Source organism: Centropristis striata, chromosome 18 (genome assembly GCF_030273125.1).
Source record: "Centropristis striata isolate RG_2023a ecotype Rhode Island chromosome 18, C.striata_1.0, whole genome shotgun sequence".
In the NCBI taxonomy this organism is placed as follows: domain Eukaryota; kingdom Metazoa; phylum Chordata; class Actinopteri; order Perciformes; family Serranidae; genus Centropristis; species Centropristis striata.
The window spans coordinates 21,617,177-21,642,479 of NC_081534.1; the positions used below are offsets into that span (position 1 = coordinate 21,617,177).

The following is a 25,303-nucleotide window of genomic DNA, read 5'->3' on the forward strand; positions in this document are numbered from 1 at the left end:
TTCTACATGACATTGATTTTTTAAATTAAATTTTATTTTACATTTTTAATTTTTTCTTGTTATGGAGTAATGTTGATAAATTAACACGACACACCTCTTCTGTTCAGGGGTTTCAAATATGTGAATCAACCATTTTCATCTTATATGTTGATGTTGACACTTATTAAGCCAAGCAGAAGAAGTTTCATCATGGAAAAAATAGTTTTTTTTCTACATTTTTAAACTTTGAAATGGGTCAATTTGACCCGCAACATAACAGGAGGGTTGATTAAATGTGTTGCATCTTTTGTAGGCATTATCAGAGGTGGAGGACAGTCTGAGAGAGTTTGAGCAGAGAGTGACTGAGCTAAAGACGAGATCAGAAGGACTCAGGTCTGACCAAATGGCCAACCAGGAACTTCTCAAACTACAGGTAACAAGTTCTCAGTGGTGCTCTTTTTTTAATCCTATGGTCCTAACTTCCCGGCACTAAAATGCTTCCTTATTGACATGTTTTGTGTAGGATGCATATGAGGAGCTGGTGCTGATGGTGGGCTCCCGACGCAGCAGCCTGAACCACGGTTTGTCCCTCAAGGCTCAGTATGAAGCTGCACTTCATGACCTCACAGACCTGGTGGACACCGCTCAGGACAAGATGGCAGCTGATCAGAAGATGACAGTGGCGTCTGTCATAGAGGTCCAGATGTTACTGGACAAACACAAAGTAAGGAGGGTTGTAAACAGGGATTAGGGATGGGAATAATTAATTGATGATGGAGTAATGGTCGTTAATAATTTGGTCGATGACGTGGAATTTTTAATCAATCTGTGCTTTTTTATTTTTTTATTTTATCTATGACTGTGTATCAGTACTCACTGAACTGAAACACCTTCCGAGTGTTCAGTTCTGCGGCTGTATGTTAATAAGCTAATGAGCTGAGAATTAAGTTGAATAAAGCTACAGTTTGCAAACTGAAAGTTGCGATAACAATTATAAAACACACAGAAATACAAAAGTATTAATTGGAGCAAAACTAGCTTACTGTATCAATCCTTGCTAGCAGGAATTACTAGGTTTAATTTAATCCGAAACTTATTTAAACACAAAACACACTTCAATATGGAAGATTACTGTGAAAACTAACCTCATGCCTCTTCGGGGGCTAAAACAGAAAACATTGAACTCCCTGACGTTATCTTTACAGTTTAATCTCACTTGAGTTAGTTGACAGGAAGTTTCTTTTTCGTCCTTTCAAAATAAAAGCATCCATTATCAAAACAGGCTTTTGCATAGTACTGTATATATATCTTTTGTTTTGGCCATGTATGCAGGCAGTAATTAATTGATTACTTGATCGTTAACGTTATAGATAATCAAGTTGGCAGGTTTCTTCCAAAGCCCCATCCCTAACAGGGACAGCATGATTGATGTTCATTTAGAAATTCTTTCTTCTCTAACAATGCATTTCAACTGTTTTCTGTAAATACAGGAGTTTTTTCAGGGTCTGGAGTGCCACATGATCCTTACCCTGACGTTCTACAGTAAAGTGTCTGGTCTGGTGGCTCAGAGGGAGAGCCAGGTCCTGGAGGAGACCATGGCCTTAGCCCACAGTGTGCTCAAACAGGCTCACAGGAGGGGAGTGGAGCTGGAGGGCATACTGGAGGTAGGAGCGAGAATGTTTTAGCAAATATGAACAATACAGTAAAGTTGAATAAAATAACTCAGCCACTCTCTTCTTCTTCCACTCTTCAACAGTCATGGAGCAAGCTTGTGGAAGACTACCAGGCTCTGTGCAGACAGCTGGAGGCTGTGGAGTGTAGCATCCCCACCGTCGGCCTGGTAGAGGAGACAGACGAAAGACTCGTTGAAAGGATCGGCCTCTTCCAGGTGAGGACATTTATACAGACTGGAGACACATAGATGCACAAGTAAATCATAAAAATAGATAAATATGACTAAAAAGCTGTAGTCAAGCATTATTGATAGAACATTACATTTCTGAAAGTCTGACTGGCCGATTTTTGCTGATTCTGATTTTATTTATTTCTAAGAAGTATACAGGTGCATCTCAATAAATTAGAATATCATAGAAAAGTTTATTTATGTCAGTAATTCAATTCAAAAAGTGGAAATGACACATTATATAGATCCATTACACACAGAATGAAACATTTCATGTCTTAATTTATTTAATTTCTTGTAATTATAATGATTATTGCTTACATTTAATGAAGACCTAAAAATTCAGTGTCTCAAAATGTGTTTTATATGGCCAATATGTTGGCCTCTGAAAAGTATGTCCATCTATATGCACTCAATACTTGGTTGACTTTTCCATAATATTCTAACGTATTGAGATGTACCTGTAATTGACAGGATATTCAAATGTTTAGTGTAACTTTTCTTTCATGTTAAATTGAAATCCAGTTACATTAACTATTGAATAACCTACATTTTCTCCAGAACTGCACCAGGTTAAATTCTTGTGAATCAATTGCATTATATCCTGTTTTTGGTTTATTTTGGGCTTGTGTTAACAAATTGTCTTCTTCACTCATGGATAGGAATTACCACAACTTTCAATGGCAAAAATCAAATTTATGAGACTGTCACCAGTTTGAGCTAATCAGCTGACATCCAGCCGGAGTTCAACCAGCGCAGATCAATCGGTGCTTCTCTTAATTTTTAATTAATCAGTTATCCATCTGTCCTCTAGCGTCTGAAGGGCAGCCTGACGGAGCATCAGCCACAGCTGTACCAGGTCCTGGAGGAGGGCAAGAGGCTTCTTCTGTCTGTCGGCTGCTCAGATTTGGAGAATCAGCTGACCCAGCTGGGAGAACACTGGCTCTCCTCCACCACCAAGGTCAACAAGGAGCTGCACCGCCTCGACTCCACGCTGAAACACTGGAGCAGGTCAGTCCCAAAATAGAGTTTGTTTTGGGAATCAAATCTCAAATCAATAATGTAGCAATGTGAGTCAGCAGCCCTTTTTCTGACACCTGAAGGCTGAATACAGAAATAAATATCCCCTTAATATTTCAGAAGCTGTCGGAAATAAAATATTGCATTCTGTCCTGTGTATAAATTTCAGATACCAGAGTGAGTCAGCAGAGTTGAGCCACTGGTTGCAGTCGGCTCTGGACCAGCTGGAGTTCTGGACAACCCAGTCAGTGACAGTGCCTCAGGAGCTGGAGACCGTCAGAGACCACCTCTATGCCTTCCTGGTTAGTTTGGTATTGACATAAGCAGCTAATTAAGGGGTCGGCAACCTTACTAACAAAAGAGCCATTGTTGTGTCAGAATGGAGCCACAAACCTTATTTTCAGCCTTACAGTTAAGATAAAACAGCATACTAAGCCTAAACTAGCCTACCAACATTACTAACAGGTAATAATAAGCATTTATTAATATGATTTTATCAGAATGCAGCAATTCAAAACTAGATGAAGGTGGCAACATTTAAATAAAGTGGCAAAAGTTGAGTCTAAGGTGCCATTTTAAGGTGCCATTTTAGTTGACATTTAATATTTAATATTTAAAAAAATTTTAATGTCGTATATAAGCGACACATTTTTACAACTGAAGAATACAAATTGCTTTGGGCCTACACCAATGATAAATGAACATTAAAATGTAAAGAAATAACCCTTTCGTTTCGTATGATTTTGTTGTCACAGCCAGAAGAAGAAGAAGGCACTGAAAATGGAAATTTTTAAAATGCGTGGATACATTCCAATTAATCTCACTGTCATTTTTGTCTCTGGTAGGAGTTTTCCAAAGAGGTGGACGCTAAGTCGTCTTTGCGCTCATCTGTACTGAGTACAGGCAACCAGCTTCTGCGATTAAAGAGAGTAGATACAGCTGGTCTCAGGACGGCGCTGGGCCAAATCGACACTCAGTGGGCCGAGCTGTTGACTCGTATTCCTGTGGTTCAAGAGAAGCTACACCAGGTCAGCTGTTACTCTTTAATGGTGTCTTTAAAGGTTTTATCCTCCTATTTTAAGTTGTATTATAATGTTTGATGCTATTTCCTGCTGGACTTATTAGTATTAGCATTACCAAGACTGTAACCCCTCTGCTCTCGTTCCATAGTTACAGATGGAGAAGCTGGCATCCCGGCACGCCATCACAGAGCTGATGAGCTGGATCTCTCTCATGGAGAACATCATACAGGAAGACCTGGACAGAATCCTGGGAGCTGTAGGGTCTGTGGTGGTCCAGGACTTCTTACAGAAGTACAAGGTAGAAAACGTTAATTTCTGTCCACAACCAAAGAGATAAGATAAAACTTTATTTATCCTGAAGGAAATTCTGGTTCCAGATGGCTCCAAAGTTACAAAAACAATTACAAATACAAACACAATATAGAATAATATAAGAAAAACAATTAACAAAATAGGTAACAATAACAATATATAACATTAAATATAACAATATAAAATTAAAATAAAGTTCAGTATTTGTACAATTCTGGTTAAACTACAAAAGATATCGCTACTAATAGTGGGGCGGATTAGCTGAACAATCGTTCACTTTGTGATAAAAGCATGAAATTTGGTAGATGTGTTGGTGAATATGTTTCAAACAAATGTGGATATTGGGCCACCTCAAAAGCGCCCCCTAGTGGCCGTGGCAGGCATTTGTTATACAAATAAATCAATGATGAATAAAAACTGCCCTTTTAATAATACCAACTGGTGATGAATTGTATATTGTTGGAAAGCCTGATTAGTCACCTTTACAACGAGGTACAGCTTGTAAGGATCGTGCATTCATGGAATGAGCAACGGGGCTAAACGTGTGGGTAGCACCCCCCAAAAATGTGCATCCCCTGTGGGGCGGATTAGCTCAATAAATCACAAGAATTGTTTATTTTGTGATAGAAGCACACAATTTGGTGGATGTGTTGGTGGATATGTTTCAAACAAATCTGTGTATTAGGCCATCGCAAATTCGCCCCCTAGTGGCCATAGCAGTCATTTTCTTCGTTAAAATTACAAAAAATATTTAAATTATTTCTTAAAATATTTAAAAAATGTAAACTAAATATACAAACGTAAATTAAAAAATGTAAATACACATTAAATTAACAAAAATACAGTTAGACACTGTTTCAGTTATTTTTCCTGCCCCACCACAATCGGGCTAGCCATCGAGCTAGCTAGCAAATGAGCTAGCTAGCATTTGCTTCCTGGGACAAGCAGTGCAGTGGACTGTCCATCAAGGTATGTCTAAATATTGTATTTCACCTGTTATAATTATGAATAAAATATGCTATGAACATCATAAAGGCTAAAGAGAAAAACAATCATCATGGGCCTTGGCGGAAAAGTAAATTAGCAAGATAGCAAAAATAGGTACTTAAGCTAGCTAGTTAGCTTGGAACATGTATCAGTGGCTGTTGGGTGTGAAAGCTTAATAAGACACTGTTAAATTATGTCCTGTGGAATGTGGACATCCCTCTCTGCACACACACACACACACACACACACACACACACACACACACACACACACTATATGTAATGTCTCCTTTGCCCATGTGGTTCTTTTTTTATTTTTTTAAATGTATTTTATAACTCCATCACAGTTAGTCAGGCGGCTTAGGACCAGATTTGAGAAGAAAGGGGACACGCCGGACAAAAGCACCAAAATTTTTCCACATGCTCTCTATCACCAAAGGTTTCAACTTTTGGTAGGAGCCACTTCATCAAGATTGCAGATAGGAGATGGCAGCCATATAAGCCATAAGTCTATGAGAACCAATATATCTTCCAAGCCACTTAGAAGGTCAATCTTGGTGTCAAAATATACATTTTCTGGGTCAAAGAATCATTTAAAGCTATTGAGAATATCACTGGATGACTCACTGTAAATAATTTGTTGATCAAGATCTGACATGAGATGAAAGCGTACCCTTGACTTTTTTTGAGCAGTGTACATGGCAGCTAATCCACACTCTCCCGTGAACATTGATTCCAAACAGTTTCAACTCAGGATTCCCTGCTGCAGCACTTGAAGCGAGTTGCCCAGTCTGAGTGAAAATGAACATATCTATTGGATCAAATAATCATCTAGTGATATTCTCAATAGCTTTAAATGATTCCTGGACCCAGAAAATGTATATTTTGACACCAAGATTGACCTTCTGAGTGGCTTGGAAGATATAGCATTTCTCATAGACTTTATATGGCTGCCATCACCGCAATCTTGATGAAGTGGCTCCTACTAAAAATTGAAACCTATAATGATAGAGAATATGTGGAAAAAATGTGGTGCTCTTGTCCGGCGTGTCCCCTTTATTTGGCTAAGCCGCCTGACTAAGTCACACACCTCAGTACAAGGATTTTGCCAGAGAGTACCTGCTACAAGTAACCCTAGTAGAATTTTTAAAAATGTATGATTTTTTTCTCTGTCTAAATGTGTTTTGTTTTTATTGTTGCAGGTCATACAATATTGTCTTTTCTATGAGACTGTAATAAAGCTTTTGTCACTTTAACATGTCTCTAAATTATATTTGTGGTGCTGAAAACATGAAACAGCAGCTGTAGGGTAGGCAAAGCATTCCTCGCCAGTAACCACCGGCGGCCATTTTTAAAAATGGCTAAAAATTCAGCAATGAGTGTACCAAATTCGATGCTTTTATCACAAAATGAACGATTGTTCAGCTAATCCGCCCCACAGGGGATGCACATTTTTGGGGGGTGCTACCCACACGTTTAGCCCCGTTGCCCATTCCATGAATGCACTATCCTTACAAGCTGTACCTCGTTGTAAAGGTGACTAATCAGGCTTTCCAACAATATACAATTCATCACCAGTTGGTATTATTAAAAGGGCAGTTTTTATTCATCATTGATTTATTTGTATAACAAATGCCTGCCACGGCCACTAGGGGGCGCTTTTGAGGTGGCCCAATATCCAGATTTGTTCGAAACATATTCACCAACACATCTACCAAATTTCATGCTTTTATCACAAAGTGAACGATTGTTGTAAAATATTGAGCTAATCCGCCCCACTATAATAAAATATTCTTTATTGAGCCAAAGACTATACACACAGTATATTGTTGCTTATTTCCATTTATAGGAAAGAAATGTTAAATTGCATTCATAGGTACAGTATAAAACAGATTATAAAAGGATTGTATTTTGAGAACTTTATACAAAATTACTACATTAAAAAGAGAAATGGAACATTTTCAAATAAAATAGATTTAAAAAATTACAAAATAAAATGTGCATATGTTAAACAAAAGAGACCTTTATCTTCCCCCTTAGTCTTCTTTTCGCCCTTTATCTCTCAGAGCTTGATATGTTATTAGTTAAAAGGTCTTTCAACAGCCCTAAGTTCGCTGGCCTTCTTCTTATTCCCTCTCCCTCATCACGTCCCATTTGTATTTCTCAGGGTTTCCGCATAGATCTGACCTGTAAGCAGCTGACTGTGGACTTCGTAAACCAGTCGGTGCTGCAGATCAGCAGCCAGGATGTGGAGGGAAAGCGCAGTGACAAAACAGACTTTGCTGAGAAGCTGGGAGCGATGAACAGACGGTGGCAGATACTGCAGGGGCTCATCACTGAAAAGGTAATCAATCTAGAAATACACCTGACTGTTTTCTTCTTATATTTTCAATTTGCTATGTCTGAGTTCTTCTATTTGTCTTTCAGATTCAGCTTTTGGAAGGACTTTTGGAAGGTTGGTTGGAGCATGAAAATGGAGTTCAGGCGTTGAAAACGTGGCTGACACTACAGGAGGAGAAACTGAAGAAGAGACACAGGATAGAGGACGTAGCATCGGTGCAGAATGCACTTAAAGACTGTCAGGTACACATACATACAGCAACGATCCTGGTGCATCACACAGTTCTATATATTTCTGACAGTAATGCAACATATTTGTTTGTTGCAGGAGTTGGAAGAATTAGTGAAGGAAAAAGAGAAGGATCTAGAGAAAGCAGAGGAACGTGGAAATGCTCTCATCCAGGATAAGAAAGGAGCAGCCTGCTCTGTCGTCAAGGAGACCCTCAAAGGGCTGAACCAGTCCTGGGCTCATCTGGACCACATGGTGAGCTTCTTGGATCTCGTACCCTCATGTTGTTGCCTACATTTCTCCGTTGTGTTCTGAAACACTCAGACGTTTTCTCTCCTATCAGATAAGTCAGATGAAGGTGAGCCTGCGGTCGGTGCTGGAGCAGTGGACGCTGTACCGGCGAGCTTCGGAGGAGATTAATGGTTACCTGATGGAGGGGAGGTACTCTGTGTCCAGGCTGCGCCTCCTTAACGGGTCTCTGGAGGCAGTGCAGCAGCAGGTGGAGAGTCTGGAGGTAAGAAGGAGGAGCAGATGTGGACAGAGTGGGCCCTGAAAAATATTTGCATATGTGATAGTGGAGGTCGATACAGAGTGGATTTCTAAAGGTCGATATTATAACGATAGTTTGGACCAGGAAAAAGGCAGTTAATTAGACGATATCAAACTCAAACTAATAAATACCAAAATAGATACGTAAATCTGAAAATTAAGACAAATTTGAAAAGAAAACTTACATTCATTACATATATTTACATTTTTTGCTTTTATGTATTCAGTATATAATAAAATCTACATTTAATTTGCACTTAAATAATGCCATACAGCCATCTGCCACTATTGGAGCCCAGTTCCATTGGATACAATACTTGAATAAAATGTCCTAAATGTCCATGTTGTATCAGTACTGATTAATCGGTCAACCTCTAGTTGTCAATGCTCTCACTTTTACTGAAATACTTTAGTTAAATAACTGCTGAGGTCACTGTGAATAGGAAAATCTCCAGTATTCCACAATCAATAAGTCTTCTTGAGAATCTGTTTAGCAAGTTTAACAAATATTGAAGAAGAAATCAACTTTTGGTGTCTATGTTTTTCAGAACCTGCAGGAGGAGATGGATAAACAGGAGAGCAGCCTGAGGAAGTTTGGCTCTGTAACACACCAGCTACTGACAGAGAGCCACCCGTCTGTGGCTGAAACCCTCAACACAGCTCTCCGTGACGTCAACTTTAGGTAAGATAACAAAAACACGTTTATAATTAAATTACAGCAGCTTCTGGGCTTATTCAATACATAACAACATGTTTCTCCTCCTCTCTTACAGGTGGAACAGTCTACTGGAGCAGATCTCGGAGCAGCTGAGGAGCAGTAAAGCCCTGCTGGGGTTGTGGCAGCGCTACAGGACGCTGTGTGGCCAGTGTGTGACAGCAGTTCAGAAGCAGGAGGAACGTGCCGATCGCCTGCTGAAGAGTGCCACCGACAGGGAGATCACAGAGGAGGAGAGCAGCACCTGGATAACGGACTGCAACGTGAGTAGAGATAGGACAATGTAACACAGGAGTCCACCATATGCTTGTTTAGAGTGTTTTCTCAGTCAGGAGTTACATTATAATTACATCCACGTTTTGTATGGCTTGAATATTTTTTTAAGGTATAATATGTTAATTTGTCGGTTGGTGTTTGTCCCCTTTTGTCCGCTTCTCCCTGCTCAATGAGCTGGAGAAGCAGCGGTGGTCGAGTGAGCTAGACAGTGAATGAAGAGAGAGAACAGCACCGGCAAGAACAAAGTAGTGAATCAGAGAAATAAAATTTTACCTTCTGTTTTATTGCGGTTGAGTTCTAATGCACAAATAAACACACCCACACTGCCACATATCTCTGCAGCAAGGTGCTGCATAGGCAGATTTTCTTTATTATGTCGCTGCATGTGTTGGTCAAACAGACACAGCATTGTGCGTTAGTATCGCAGAAGGAGACAAAACGGCAGTATTTGACGACCCTGGCATAAAAACAGACTGCATACCCTGCTCCCTGTAAAAGGCTGGGGGTTACACACCCACATGGGGTCAAAGCCCCTTTACTGACGCCCATAAACTTCCAAAAGACAGCAAAATAATAACAAAAGAGAAAATACTAGAAGCAGAGGGCAGGATAACTACAGATACGGCCACGCCACACGCATCTCGCGAGTCACAAGTGTAAGGTTAGGCTAGGAAAGAGAAAATAAATGAAAAGGAAAGACAATACAATGAAAGGTGAACAGAGCCTAAAGGGAGGAACGAGTCCTCTGCCTCCTTCCTCAGATTTTGTGAATAAGCTCCGAAACGGCTTGTCAGCTCACTATGAGGATTCACAAAGCCTCTGTCCCCTCCGCAGAATACCAAATTGCACCCTGCCCTTTTGTCAGCTTGAATGTAGATTCACAGCCCAATCTAACAAAAGCCCTTTGAAAAAGGAGACTGCAAAGGGAAAGACAGGGCCCTGATTTACACTGCAGGGGTCCCCCGATGTCATGCTGGGCGTGTAGGGCCACGCTGAGCAATGTCTAGAGACACACTGTCCTAATACTGTAAGCAGACCTTTATTTTGACTGAGGATCACTGATGCACACTGTTGCTAGACACTAAGTCGTTGAGAAATCCTAACTATTGTCGGTGCATGGGCTGTTCCTTTCTGAAAAGCTTCTTGCAAGAGAGCTTAACGCAAAACCTTGAGCAAAAGAATCACGTGGCTCTCTTTGTCCTTTCAAACCTCAAAGGATAACCACTAAAATATGAAAACATGCAAACCTGTTTTTGAAAATAAATTTTGAATAATGTCAATACATTCAGTGATTCTGCTCCTAACCTGCCTCTCTGATGGCATTACTGTTGCAGGCGTGCCTTGGTGACCAGGCCTCAGTGCAGCAGTCCCTCCAGCAGCTGCAGGCTTTAGGGGAGCAGCTGAAGAGCCAAGTTGACGCCTCGTCCTCGGCAGCCCTCCAGTCCGACCACTTGTCACTCACACATCGCCTCGCAACACTGGAGCATGCCCTTCACAGGCAGCAGGAAGTACTGCAGGTAGGATAGCAGACTGTTTTTACTGTTTCAGATATAAAACACCAATATATGAAAATGGTAGGTCATCTCTCTGTCTGTCTGTCTGGCTGTTTGTAGTCTGGATCTCAGGCCTGTGAGGGCTTCAGAGAGCAGTTGGACACACTGATCAATAAGGCCAAGGAGGCCGAGGAGGTGCTGAAGGAGTCGGACCCAGTCGGCTCACCAGAGCTCCCGCTGGTCCAGACACGAATGGAAAAACTGAAAGTAGGAAAAACTTTGCTGTCTAGATTATTGTTTTAATATCTGTGTTTGAACACCTGGTGCTTTTTCATCACAAAGTCTACATTAATGATGTAAAATATATCACTCTGACAACAACTCCGAAAACATTACAATGAATTTAATTAATGAGATTCACTTAAAATTAATGGACAAAGCGTGTTTGTTCATTGACTCTCCTACTGAAAATGTGTAATAATGTGTTCCCAGGTTCACCTGTTGAAGCTGAGCAGTCTGTCTCCAGACCTGGAGCGTGTGAACGAGTTGGTGTACAGACTGCCAGTCAGTGACAGAGACGTCAAACGGCTGCAAAGTCTCAACAGATCCTGGGCCGCTCACTCCGCTCACCTCACTGAGAGGTTCAGGTAACAAGTGTGCTGAGTTAGCATCAATACAAGATATAAAGTTATTCCACAGCTCACTTTTTTTTTGTAACCAGTACATTAGAACGAAGAAGAACAAAGAGGGAGAGAAAATAAATTATTATTATTATTATTATTATTATTATTATTATTAATAATAATAATAATAATAATAATAAAATGAAAAACAAATTAATTGGTAGATGCAGATAAATAGATAAATAATAGAAGATAAATAAATACAATCAAATAAATATATATAGTAATATAAAGGGAGGCGAAAGAAGGAGAAAGAGAAAAAATGATTTAAAAAATGGTAATAATAACAATAGATAAATAAATACAGGATGCCCAGTGTGCTCACTAAAAAAATGATAAAATATTTTTTTTAAATTGGATGCATCAAATCGATTCAGTTGGGATCCAGAGAGGTGAGGGTATGTGATGGGAGGTTGCCATCTTTTATAAAACATTGGCTACTAAAAGTCATTTTACCATGATAATTGTCCTCCTTCTTTCAGAAAGTAGGTGGTCCTTTCTAATAAATAAAAAAGTTGCTATAAAGACTAAACAAGATGCACAGGCATTGGAGGAGATACATGGAAATGTGTCCTTCAATTAGATATGAGCTTACAACTTGGCAAGTGATTCAGTTATTTTGTATATGCTGTATAATTGTTTATAAATTATGGACAAACAATGAATGACATTAGGAGTGACAACACGTAACATTCCCAGTTTTCAGTCTTCTTCAGTAATAATGTTGTTTAAGCCCTGAACGACGTCTCTCTGTACCTCTCCAGTAAACTGCAGGCGGTGTTGCTCCAGCAGCAGAGTTTCCTGCAGAAGTGTGAGGCGTGGATGGACTTCCTGTCCCAGACTGAACAGAAGCTGGCTGCCGAGATCTCAGGAAACTACCAGAGTTTGCTGGAGCAGCAGAGAGACCACGAGGTCAGAAAAGCATGAAAGTACATGCCTGTTGCTTTCTTTGCACATGCAGTGCTAGTATTCATTGCATGTATATGTGCTTGCAGTTGTTCCATGCAGAGATGTTTAGCAGGCAGCAGATTCTCTACTCCATCATCAGCGATGGCCATCATATGTTGGACCAGGGACAAGTGGACGACAGGTAACACTCATGCAAAGACACACACAATCCTGTCGAAAACATTTTCTATCCCATGAAAAAGAAGTGACAAGTTCCTGCTCTTGTCCCCCAAACAGAGATGACTTCAGTGTGAAGCTGGCCTTGTTGAGTAATCAGTGGCAGGGTGTCGTGAGGCGGGCACAGCAGCGAAGGGGCATTATTGACAGTCTGGTCCACCAGTGGCAGAATTACCGGGAGATGGAAGAGAAGCTGCTGCAGTGGCTTCAAGAAGTGACCCGTGATCCAGATGTGCATCAGCCAGGAGAAGCGGTGGCCCTGCAGCAGGCCAGGAACCTGTTAGACCAGATACAGGTATGTTACAGAACTATGATTGAATCTTAAAAGTCCTTCACTTTTATTTAACCTTATGCAGATTTCTAATCTTCTCTGAAATTAATTAATTTAAATATTTATGCTTTATTATCTCTGCAAATCTCACGTATATAGCAGGCGGATGGGGTTGCTGATGGGTTCAGTCACTGACACGCCCACTTCACCCTGAACTAATTATTTTCTCATTAAGCTTGTTTTAGAAGTTTCAATAATTTATGAGCTCACTGGAAGATGACTTTGAGTTCATTTAAATAATGCAGAGCTAATTTTTGTTCAGTCTTAACAAGAATGCATCCTATTTAAAAAAAAACGTATTTTCTTTAAGTATTGTGTTTTAATTTAACAGTAAATTGTCTTAATAACTAATAAACCCACGCTTCTTTTCCAACCTTAGACTCCCTTAGTTAACCTGTCCCCCCTCTGTCTTCTGTCGCTGTCTCTGCTCCTCCAGCTGAGGGAGCGAGTGCTGCAGCGGCAGCAGGGAGGCTACATCTTGACGGTGGAGGCCGGCAGGAGCCTGCTGCTGTCGGCCGACACCCGGGCCGAGTCCACCCTGCAGACGGAGCTGATGGACATTCAGGAGAGGTGGAGGCACGCCCACCACCGCCTGGACCAGCAGAGGAGAGAGCTGCACGGCTTGCTCAAGGTAAGAAAACTAGAAAATTACACATGGAATAATTTTGAAATTTAACCATACTTAATTTTTGCTTCGTTTTTTTGCTTCGTCCTTACAGTAAAATCTAGATCTACAACAATTAGTCAATTATTAATTAGTCAATCATCAGAAAAATAAAAAAACTATTTTGATCATTGCATAATTGCCATTTAGTCATTTTTTATTTTTTTATTTGCAGGAATTTTGCTTCTTCAATGTGAGAATTTGCTGTTTCTCTGACATACATGTAAATTAATTGAATTCAATTGAATTTTTGGACTGTTGTTGAGATAAAACAATAATTTGCAGATGTCACCTTGGGGTCTGGAAAGTTACACAGGCATTATTTTCTTTACATTTTCCTGACAAAACATTTTAATTAAGAAAAAAATGATCAGATTAATCGATAATGAAAAAAATTGTCAGCTGCAGCTGTAGTTAAAATTTATGGCATATATCATTGGGGCTGTGTATTTTTTATTCAATTTTACCTTCATGTGCTCATTGGCATGTTATATTGAAAACATTGCTTTCTCAACCATTATACTTACAATATAGTGCAGGCAGTTTTTAGGCTGAAAGGATCACTGATCAGTGCTGCATTATGGGACGTCCTGCACTATTGCAGGTATGCGACGCCTCATTTGAGCATAGTTTACGTTGAAGGCTAGGCTCTCGTTGGTGCTGCAGTGTGTGAAGGTGCTGTGGAGGGTGCTGAAGGGCATCTGCCCGCTTATACATGCAGGACACTGAAACCAGGTTATCACATGAATTATGCAACGCTGCATCTGAAGTCCTGAAAAGAAGTGAAAGGCCAAGATGGAGCACACTCTGTCTTCAGATAATTTGCAAAGCATCTGCTTCTTTCACGTGCTGAAATATTACACAGACGCACAAAGATAATAAAGTGCCAGCCCAGGGCACACATCCACATAAACACGCACACACATGCAGAGTGCAGGCACTGCGCAGTGAGCTGTAATAATCTGGACCCTATGAGGTAGATTTTGCAAGCTGTGATAGTACCCCATTCTGAATGGGACTGAGTGACGCAGTTTAAAAAATGCATCCAGGAATTTGTCTTTTTTTGTTGAACATTGAGATTCTCTCCTCTCTTCTTAATCTTATTCTCCTACGATCTTAGTTACTCTCTTTCTCTCTCTGTCTTCCTTTGTTTGCACCTTGTTGAGCACCTTCTGTAGCTATTCTAGTCTCACCCTGGCTGTTCTTTTTCCATGACTCTTGCTTCAGGTATGCCTCTTTGCTGCAGCATTTTCTCACCAAATATTACCCTGAAATGGACCGTTATTCAGACTCTAAAAATAGCTGTAATCTGCGCCCTTTGGAGCAGAGCTTCTTTATGAAGCTGTGTGTTAATTCTCTTCTTTGGCTGTTGGATTGTTGCTGTGTCACTCGTTCTCGTTGGGGTTGCTTGGGAGGTTCAAAGCCGAGTGGGCTGTCCACAGGATGACAATTTATGTGTCCTGACTGCAGCTATGGTGTGTGTGTTTGTGTGTGTGTGTGTGTGTGTGTGTGTGTGTGTGTGTGTGTGTGTGTGTGTGTGTGTGTGTGTGTGTGTGCGTGTGCACACATGCTGATGTTGCAGCTGCAGGAAAAATGTATAACAACATCCCTGAGTATGAAAAGATCTGCAGTCTGTGCGTGTGTGTTTTATGCTCTAATTCTTACTGTGTGTGTGTTTGTGTGTATATGTAGAACTGGGAGCGATGTGAGAAGGGCATAAATGCGTCACTGGAGAAACTGAGGGCCTTCAAGAGGAAGCTGTCCCTGCCACTGCCTGATCACCACGAGGAGCTGCACTCAGAGCAAATAAGATGCAAGGTGAGGACAATCTAAAACACGTTTTTTTCATTCCAGGTTATTTTTATGCAATACACTATGTCTCTTTTGGTCTGTCTCTCATTGCTCACATTCATACACACACCCAGACACAGACTTGTCCTCCCTCTACCCCTTTAATCTGGCTACGAGGACAAACAGATCAACAGACAGAAGCAAAAAAACCCAATATCTTTATCTGTCATCTGCTGTCTCATTGTGTGACCTTGTACGTTCGTTTTTTTTTCCAGACTGTTTATTCTCCTGCATAGGGAAATCATTTTCTTTATCTAATGTTAAGAAATTATATTTTTTTAGTCTTGCACATGCCAGGATGAGCAAACAGAATGCTCTTTTTTGTTGTTTGTTCCTGCAGCAGTCATTCTGAATTTTTTTTTGTAAAAATTCATATCATGATCATATGCAGGTTGTTGTTCACAGCTGGACATTGTATGCAGTCATGTTTCATGCATGACACGTCCTCAGCTCCTTGGGGAGGAGGAGGAGGAGGACTTTGAGGGTAGCTGCACACAGTTAGCATCAGCTGAGGGGAGAGAGGGGGTGGGGAGAGAGAGCAGGAGAGAGAAAGAGAGTATGCGCACGCATGAGAGCAAGCGAAAGAGAGAGAGAGAGAGAGAGCATCCCTGCTTGCAGTGGGGGTGTATTTCTGTATGTGTGTGTGCTTCCTTTTGTGCACGTTGCATAATGGAGACATTCTCCAGGTCCACAGATGATTACACCGCAGAATAACATTCACAGTGACGGAGGAGGAGAAGATGCCAGGTTTGATGTGTCTGTTACCTTATGTTGCCTTTAACCTCGACTGTGGCTTCATTTTGATGTTCAAATGTAACATGTCACTGTTTTTTTTCAGGAATTTGTCTTTTGCGACATATTTTTGCTGTCTCTCTCTCCCCACTGTCAGTTTACTGTTTCCTCAATACTGTTTCTGAGGGTGCAGCAGCTGCAGCTTCAGTAGTTCTGCTCTGTTGTTTTTTGCTCTGTTTGACTTTGCCTGCTTGTTAGTCTGAGTGTAGCTTTGCATTTAAGGTGAAGGGTCACCTCTCTTGTCATGTCATGTGGATGCAGGAGCTGGAGAGCAGTGTGGAGGGCTGGACCGATGACCTCACTTCCTTGTTCCTGCTGAGGGATTCCTTGGAGGGTGTGGTCAGTGCAGATGACATCACAGTCCTACAGGAACGCCTCCAGCTGCTGCAGCGCCAGTGGGGGGAGGTCTGCCACCAGGTAGATTCACACAGTGCACATGACCATGATTTGGTTTTTCTTTAGTATTTTAACCCTCCTGCTGTTTGTTTCTCAGGAACAGCAATAATGTCCGTCGGTCAATTTCACCCAGGGAATGTTTAATTATTCAAAAGTGTCAGAAACTGTAAAAATCCCAATAAACATTGTTTATATTTCATTGATAACTCCATTACTAACAATTTCAATCAATATTTAGTGCAATAGTGTTCTTTACCTCTCACAGATCATGGTTCAATGAGGATAATTCACTCGTTTTTCATAAAAAATGCATGTTAAAACTTTTTTATGAACATTCGAAAGACTTCAATATAATATCAAATAGTTTTGGATGACACTGATTAAAAAAACAAAACATATTTTACATTTGAATTTTTTTTCTCTTCATGAAAAAATACTTTAAACAATTTTTTTTTTAGATTTTTAAACTTTAAAATAGGTAAATTTGACCCGCAACATAACAGGAGAGTTAAAAAGCTGAAATGTGCTAACAGCTGTAGTTCGTTTGACGGAGTGAGAGTTCACCTGTGGCTTACTTGAGTATGTTTTGGTTTATTTTTATTACAGCATAACCTGTTCAATATTAGGTTTTCTTGATACCAGAATTTTGAACATTGATACAGTAGTAGAATTGATACCTGGTACAGAAAAATTCACTTCCCTAAATTAAAGGCCTACACACCCTCGTATTATTTCTTCTTTTCTCCAATGTTGATACAGTATAGTGGTTTTCGTGGGTTGAAGACCAGTTGATTGTCTTCTACGTTGCTTCATATGTGCAGCCTTGGTTATTTTCACCATCCTTTTCCACATGTTTTCTCATACACCCTTCCTGTATCTATTTGTCCCCTCAGCTCTCCCTTCGCCGGCAGCAGGTGAGCGAGAAGCTGAATGAGTGGGCAGTGTTCAATGAGAAGAACAAGGAGCTGTGTGAGTGGCTCACACAGATGGAGAGCAAAGTCTCTCAGAATGGAGACATCAGCATTGAAGAGATGATCGAAAAGCTGCGCAAGGTAATTTCATACATTTCACACATAACTAAAAACTTAACTGAAATGCATGTATGTAGAAGATATTGAACACATTAATGCATGCAAAATGACACTTAAAGTGTCTATTTGTTGAGCCCAAATTGTTTTCTGCTATGCACTGGTTGACTAATTTACTCACGTACAATATTTAATGCACTAATCATACCTAAAAGTTTATAATTTGCTGTAATTTTGAAAATATTCAGAGTAAGACATTTACCTGACACTATGTTATTATATACCTTTTTAAAGTTTTCTTGAATTAAAGGCACATTTATTGGGATTCCAATAAAAGAAGTAAACAAAATGAACAATTACTAGTTTCAATCTTACATACTTAAACATTAGAGTAAAAGTCATTATTAATGCTTGGTTGGAACAGTAAAGATTGCTTGTAAACCTCTTTTCTTAGTAAATAGTGTCATTTGAAAGCAGCTTTACGTAGTTAGTATTTATTGTGCAGTGCATTGCTCTGGAAATGACGCAACATTCGGTCTTGACTAACTAATGTGTCTCATCTGCAGCTTTAATGCATAGTTGCATCAGGACATACACATACACTGTTCATCCCAGTCACACCTCCCTGTGTTTACCTGCTTGGTGTCTCTCTCCCAGGATTACCAGGAGGAGATCAGTGTAGCTCAGGAGAACAAGCAGCAGCTGCAGGTTATGGGTGAGCGCCTGGCCAGGGCCAGCCAGGACAGCAAGGCTGCCGAGATCAAACACAAACTCAGCAAAGTCAGCGAGCGCTGGCAACACCTGCTGGACCTCATCACTGCCAGGTGAGTGGACGAGACTCTCAAGAGGAGGTGGAGGGCGTTGTTTGTTAATAGAGTTTGAGTTGGATCTGTGAAGGTGGAGAGAAGGACCCCGTTATCCACCTGCTGAGTGATTTGGGAGGCATGTTCTCTTTTAATTAGGGTACAGTGAGTGAAAAGAGACACAAGAAATGTTTTGCACAAGTACAACTAAACATGTTTACTCCCAAACCACCTAGTGTTGCTTTAGCTTTTGCTCTGATAAATGGAAAAAAGTATGTACCTTCCAAGTATCATTATTTGGATGATTCCCTTGCTGAATCTGTCCTTCTAGTGGAGAAGAGTTTGGCCTCTGTTCATCATCATGGCGTTCTTAATGACACTCCAGGACACATGATGGGGAATTCATTTTCCCACAATGCTGCTGAGGCATTTCCTGAGTTCCTTGCTGGTGTCAGCGGGGCTTCCACTTAGTGGAGCTGCAAACCAAGCAGAGAGAGGTCACATTCCTCTTCCCACCTCGACTTTCTTCTTTTGTCTCCATCTACCTTTTTTGCACCCTGGATGCCTCCAATTACCAGAGTGGAAACTAGTCTTGTACTGGGTGTAGAGTAGTTGGATACAAAGCATTTATGCATCTCATTTTTGTGACAATTACCATACAAAAATGCAAGCTCATGTTATCTTTAACTTTGGCAGAGACTTGCATTTGCAATTAGCTCTGGCAATGGCAGGCTATATTAATATGGAAAATATGGAAAACATAAACTCCTCTTTCTGTGTGTTGTGAATTGAAAGTGACCTGGCCCAAACTTTGACTCGAACCAACCCAGCTGCCCCATCCCCCCCTCAGCAGTTTTCCGGCTGTTGCCCCCTGGGACTGAAGTGGACGAGGAAAGAAAAGACGTGGACATTGTCTGACCTCATGCAGACAGCTGCACTCTCTTTGTCTCTTATATCCGTCCTTACTTAAAAACAACCGGACAGGCATTTTGTAGCTGTCTCACAGTGCAGAATACCTTACAATTCAGTGTTTTCTGTAGGTTTTTTTTTTATCTTGTGGACTAATTTATTGGAGTTTTTGAGTTAACAAGGATACAGTATTCTTCTTCTGCGGACATGTTTTACTGCAAAACCTCTTCTTATTGTGCACTACCCATTGAGGATTACTCTCATGCATGGAGCCTCCAGCCTTTGCTTCTGTTCACAATCCCTTTTGTGTGTGTTTGGTGAGACACAGGCCAGCTCTGCAGCACATGCCTCTGACTTTACGTCTCTTTTTAGAAACAGCAGCACTTGTCACTCACACACACACACACACACACACACACACACACTCACGCCTCTTTGGGGTTCTCTTTTTTTAACCTTGGAGAGCAACAGTTGATAAGTCACAGTTGTGCCACCCGACCACTACCTGCTCGCCCTCCCCCTTTCTGCACAGACACAGTTTAGAGAAAGTCCCATGTGGGGCACGCAGACGAAAGAGAAGAGTGTTTGGATCAACACCGTTACGCTTCCTGACGTTAACGTTGTCTTTGGGAATCCCGCACCCCCATGGTTTTGGACTTAGGGACGGATAATATGGCAGGATGCCCGAGCGAGGATCTGCCGGACTGCGACTGCGATGTCAACAGGCAGGACAAAACTTGAGAAATTATGTTGAAGCTGTTTGTTGAGGCACAGCAACAGCCCCATGTGCTTTTCTCATGCAGAGCGAGAAAGATTTTGTTGTGTTTTTAACCAGATTTTGTCGTGTTTCTACGTAGAATAATCTTCCCTAGGATTATTTATTATGATGAGCTCTGCAGAATTAAGTTGTTTCTGCTCTCTGTAGAGTTTTAAAACGCTCTATCTTCTTTCTGCAGCATCTATTTTGTTTTAGAGTCATGGTTAATCTGGTTTAACTGGTGTTTAAAAATATTTAAGTGTTGATTTGCCAGTCTGGGTTCCCAGCTTTGGGTGGAGGTTCCAGACAGTTCAGACAATAGCAGGAGTGTTACTGTCGCTGCTTGTGTGACTGCAGCATCAATTTGATTGACATCAAAATAAACCTGACCTATTAAAGCTGTGCAACCATACACAATAAGTTAAAACAAATGCACCTTACACTTTTTAATTACATGCCACTTGTTTTTGAGTGAGGACTCGTGTGGTTGTATGTGCAGTGAATTATGTAGGATGCTCTACATTGCCCCACAATGTAAACTAGTGCATCCTTTATTATTTTCCAGTGCATGGGGAGATGCCTCATAGCAGACTGAGGAATGTTGTGGACGTGTTGTCCAGCTGATACGATGCAGCACATAATGCCACAGCACATTAGAGCTGCAGTGATAGTAGAGTCGATGTGGTAAATGTGTCTATTGTTATCAGATTATAGTCTTTATTTTGTTTGTGAAATAATGAATGGCCAACACCTTCATACTTATCAAGTCTGTTTGGTAAGACAGTGAGAGTTGCATTGCTTTGCAGGGTGGGGAGTTGAATCTTAAACTGTGTTGAGGCTGGTTGGTGGCTAATTCAAACATGTTTCACATAACAGTGATTGCATCAGTAAGGGTTTAGAAATGTCACGCCTTTGCAGATCAAAAATGGCTCCCAGTTGTTGTGTCGGGTCAAGTAAGGATTTCCCAACAAAAATATCTGTGCAGATCTGAAGTAATACTCCTCATACTCATGTTACCCTTCTGCTCTATTTGGCTGGCACATGTTAACTCTTTATTATTTTGCTTCTGGAAATGAAAGAGTGGGAATTGTTTTTTTTCATTCTTACTTTAAATTCACAACCAGATTTAATCAGTATGTTTTTTTTGGTTGTTCTGAATTATTCTCAGTTAAAAAGGTTTCAATTGATACTTTTTATACATTTAAAACTGACACCTCCTCTGATGTACTTTTATTTTATGCTGTTATCTAAATAGTCATTTTATTTATTATAGCATGTTTTATGGTGATGACCACCATGACCTTATTTAAAGCATATCAGGAAATAGCTTAAAAAAAGAAAAATGTCTTAATATAACAATACTAATATATCTGAAGTAACATTCATGTGATTATGAAAATCTAACTTAAAAAGAACAAGTAAATTGAAGACAAAAACATGCTGATATCATGAAACCTTCATTGTTATCAAACATATTAAATACATTTTATAAACACGCTCAACTGGAGGCAAAAAGATTGTTGTTGGTTTGTTGTTTTGCAAGTTGTACAAAAATCTGTCCAGGAATTTCTCCCCCACAGCAGGGTCTTCCTCTGTGTTTACAGTTGTCCCATGTGCTGACTCTTACTCCCTCTCTCTGTTTCTCTAACAGGGTGAAGAAGTTGAGGGAGACCCTGGTGGCGGTGCAGCAGTTAGATAAAAACATGAGCAGCCTTCGTTCATGGCTGGCTCACATCGAGACTGAGCTGTCCAGGCCCATCGTCTACGACACCTGTGACGACCAGGAGATTCAGAGGAAACTCAACCAGCAGCAGGCAAGTGGGACCACACAAAAGTTCAAATCAGCATAGTTAATTGGTTTTTAACATAGAGATGGACGTTTGGGAGGAACCTGCCAACTCCAGCATCTATAACGTTAACAACGATAACGTTATAGATAACAACTCTATAATGATCAAGTAATCGATTAATTGCTATTTTTTAAAACATATTCCATATGTATAAAAACATGCATACATGGGCAAAATCAAATATATATATACAGTACTATGCAGAAGCCTGTTTTGATAACGGGCACTTTTATTTTTAAAGGATGAAAAGAGATTTCCTGTCGATTGTTAAACTAACTCAAGTGAGATTATACTGTAAAGATAACATCAAGGAGTTCAATGTTTTATGTTTTAGCCCCCAAAGAGGCATGAGGTTAGTTTTCTCAGTAATCTTACATATTTAAGTATGTTTTGTGTTTAAATAAATTTTGGATAAAATTAAACCTAGTAATTCATGCTAGCAAGGTTTGATACAGTAAGCTAAATTTGCTCAAATTAATACTCTTGTATTTCTGTGTGTTTTATAATTGTTATTGCAAATTTCACTTTGCAAACTGTAGCTTTAACTAATTTAATTCTCAGCTCATTAGCTTATTCATGTACGGCCACAGAACTGAACGCTCGACTGTGTTTCAGTTCAGTGAATACTGATATACAGTCATAGATAAAATAAAAAATAAAAAATACACAGATTGATTAAAAATTCCATGTGATCGACCAAATTCTTAATTAATCAATCATTGATTAATTATTCCCATTCCTAGTTTAACAGGCCTTTGAAGAATACAGGACTAAATAGAATATTCTCTGTTTAAGAGTTAAAAAAGCTTTGAGTCAGTGTTTGGCTAATATGTGGTAATCACATCCTGTTTTGAAAACATACGACAAGACATATGCACGGCCAGATGTACAAGCACCTTCACAGACACACACAAGCACAATCATGAGCTTAGTGTACTTTTCTCTCAATACTAAATAGCAGAACATATTGAGTCAAACTGAATTGGTGGAAAACAGAGTGACACTGAATCACAGGAGGAAATCACAGCATGACTCATGCATACATCTGGCGGTTTTTGTTTTTGAAGCTAGCCTGCAGTCAGTATCAGTGTCCTTCCCGCTGCCAAGATGCCGCTCTAAATGTGGACTGGATTCTGAGACCCCACTGACCTCCTTCCTCTCCAGAGCTGCAGAGTTAGCTAACACATGAATTTACTGTACTTAGGAAGGCTGACTGTGTTCCTTCTGTGCACTATTGGTGTTTTTCATAAGACACAAGTGGAGTAAAGCTAGGAAGAGGGGTCAGGAGACATCAAGCAACATTTAGAGGCATTATTTGCATATATCGATTGATTTGTTAGTTTTATTGTGGGACTTTAATGTTTTAACAGGTTAGTTCAGATTCACTTAAGTCTCAGAAGAACAAAAACAAACTAACCCACCAATGCAGCGGTAGACTTCTGTGTTCTGCAAAGTAAAATGACTGGTGGCTTTGAAGAGCACATATGATAACACCTTCAAGCCTTCAGTCCCCCTGTGTACACTTAAACAGAAATATATCATGACAGAAATATCAAGTCCAATCCAATCCAACTTTATTTATAAGGCGCTTTAAAACAACCACAGAGGGCCAAAGTGCTATACATAGCGATAAATAAAACAATACGATAAAATAAAGATAAAATCCATAACAAATTACATAAAGTTCAATAAGATAAGTAGCATCTACACAGTGCTGAAAGCCAAGGAGAAAAGGTGGGTTTTAAGAAGATGCTCCAAATAAAGCATACACTAATCTTTTTTTTGTTTGTTTTGGTTGGCCTTAGGTGGCTAAAATACATTTTGCTGCTTCAATCATCAACAGCATTATACACTATACGTTTGACAGCATTTTGAGAAATGCATTTGTAAGTGAGTAAGTAAGTAAATCAAGTTATTATTCTGACTGACTTGCAGGAGCTGCAGAGGGACATAGAGAAACACAGCACAGGTGTAGCGTCGGTGTTGAACCTGTGTGAAGTCCTGCTCCACGACTGTGACGCCTGCTCCACAGAGACAGAGTGTGACTCCATCCAGCAGGCAACCAGAGGGCTGGACAGACGCTGGAGGAACATCTGTGCCATGTCCATGGAGAGGAGGCTCAAGTCAGTGCTTCTTTGATAAATTTAGTCTTGTGTATATCTGCATTCTTATGCATGCACTGGTGATAAGATTCAAACATTGTTAGCCAGTGATATCTTCTGTGCATAAAGAGGTTTTTAATTTGCAAAGCTACACTTAATTATCATAAGTTGAGCGAATTATATATAAAAGATTTGTCCTCAATACACCATCCAGCATGTTAGATATATAAATATATATACAGATGCCAACCAAATTCCTCTTACAGTATAATATCTTACTGCTGATTATTCTACTTGTAATCATACAATTATGTGTTTATATTTAAGAAAATGCAGCCATGATGTTACTGAGCAGTTTTCCTTTGCAGGATTGAGGAGACGTGGAGGTTGTGGCAGCGGTTTCTGGATGATTACTCGAGGTTTGAGGATTGGCTGAAAACCTCAGAAAGAACAGCAGCTCTGCCCAACTCCTCTGGAGTTCTGTATACTGTCGCTAAAGAGGAGCTTAAAAAGTTTGAGGTGTGTCTTTTTCACTCATATTATCAAAATGTTGAGTAAATGACAGCTTTGAATGCATACATAGCTGAATGACTGGAAAATAATCACAGAGCCTGTCCTGTTTTATTTTTTATTTTTTGAACAAAGTCTTTTTATTTTAGATTTTCACTCTATGCAAAATACAAACATAATACAGACAGTAACTGATCCCTGGTCACCACCCTCCACCCTCCCACCCACCAGACCTGTACCGCTACATCAAAGATAGTCATTTTATGTACTTGTTGATAAGGTGAGTCATGTAAACAAATATAGCAGAGCCAAAAAAAACAAACATATGTGACAATACAAGTAAGGGGTTCACATGTATTACAGGTTTACATTTTCTGCTTCCATTTGATCCACAAAAGCCAAGAAAGGCTGCCAGGTTGCATATAATTTCAAAACAGACCCTTGGAGAGCGTATCTTATTTTTTCTAGCTTCAGATGTTGCATAGTCTCTCTAGTCCAGGGGGAATATGAAGGGAAAGAGGATCTTTCCATCTGGACAGGATTAGACGTCTGGCTAGTAGTGTACAAAAGGCCACCACATTGGACTTACAATTACTTAAGTTGAGCATGTCTTGTTTTAAATATAATATTTTTTATGTGCATGCTTTGTTTCCTCTCAGACATTTACATTTCTCCATG

The 25,303-nt window shown here is 40.1% G+C and overlaps 1 protein-coding gene across 1 annotated transcript in view; it reads left to right on the plus strand.

Annotated features, from left to right (window-relative positions):
- The window catches only part of syne1a (spectrin repeat containing, nuclear envelope 1a), a 169,426-nt gene that overhangs the window by 130,862 nt on the left and 13,261 nt on the right, over window positions 1-25,303 (plus strand). Inside the window, exons 106-133 of the mRNA XM_059356191.1 lie at window positions 293-412; window positions 503-703; window positions 1,470-1,643; window positions 1,736-1,867; window positions 2,697-2,893; window positions 3,072-3,204; window positions 3,748-3,930; window positions 4,073-4,222; window positions 7,390-7,566; window positions 7,650-7,805; window positions 7,891-8,046; window positions 8,135-8,305; window positions 8,889-9,022; window positions 9,114-9,318; window positions 10,666-10,848; window positions 10,945-11,091; window positions 11,317-11,471; window positions 12,272-12,419; window positions 12,503-12,597; window positions 12,693-12,927; window positions 13,400-13,594; window positions 15,320-15,445; window positions 16,532-16,687; window positions 17,560-17,718; window positions 18,352-18,518; window positions 21,815-21,977; window positions 23,949-24,136; window positions 24,484-24,634. Coding sequence (XP_059212174.1) covers window positions 293-412; window positions 503-703; window positions 1,470-1,643; window positions 1,736-1,867; window positions 2,697-2,893; window positions 3,072-3,204; window positions 3,748-3,930; window positions 4,073-4,222; window positions 7,390-7,566; window positions 7,650-7,805; window positions 7,891-8,046; window positions 8,135-8,305; window positions 8,889-9,022; window positions 9,114-9,318; window positions 10,666-10,848; window positions 10,945-11,091; window positions 11,317-11,471; window positions 12,272-12,419; window positions 12,503-12,597; window positions 12,693-12,927; window positions 13,400-13,594; window positions 15,320-15,445; window positions 16,532-16,687; window positions 17,560-17,718; window positions 18,352-18,518; window positions 21,815-21,977; window positions 23,949-24,136; window positions 24,484-24,634 — 4,557 coding nt within the window. The remainder of the gene's footprint in view (window positions 1-292; window positions 413-502; window positions 704-1,469; window positions 1,644-1,735; window positions 1,868-2,696; window positions 2,894-3,071; window positions 3,205-3,747; window positions 3,931-4,072; window positions 4,223-7,389; window positions 7,567-7,649; window positions 7,806-7,890; window positions 8,047-8,134; window positions 8,306-8,888; window positions 9,023-9,113; window positions 9,319-10,665; window positions 10,849-10,944; window positions 11,092-11,316; window positions 11,472-12,271; window positions 12,420-12,502; window positions 12,598-12,692; window positions 12,928-13,399; window positions 13,595-15,319; window positions 15,446-16,531; window positions 16,688-17,559; window positions 17,719-18,351; window positions 18,519-21,814; window positions 21,978-23,948; window positions 24,137-24,483; window positions 24,635-25,303) is intronic.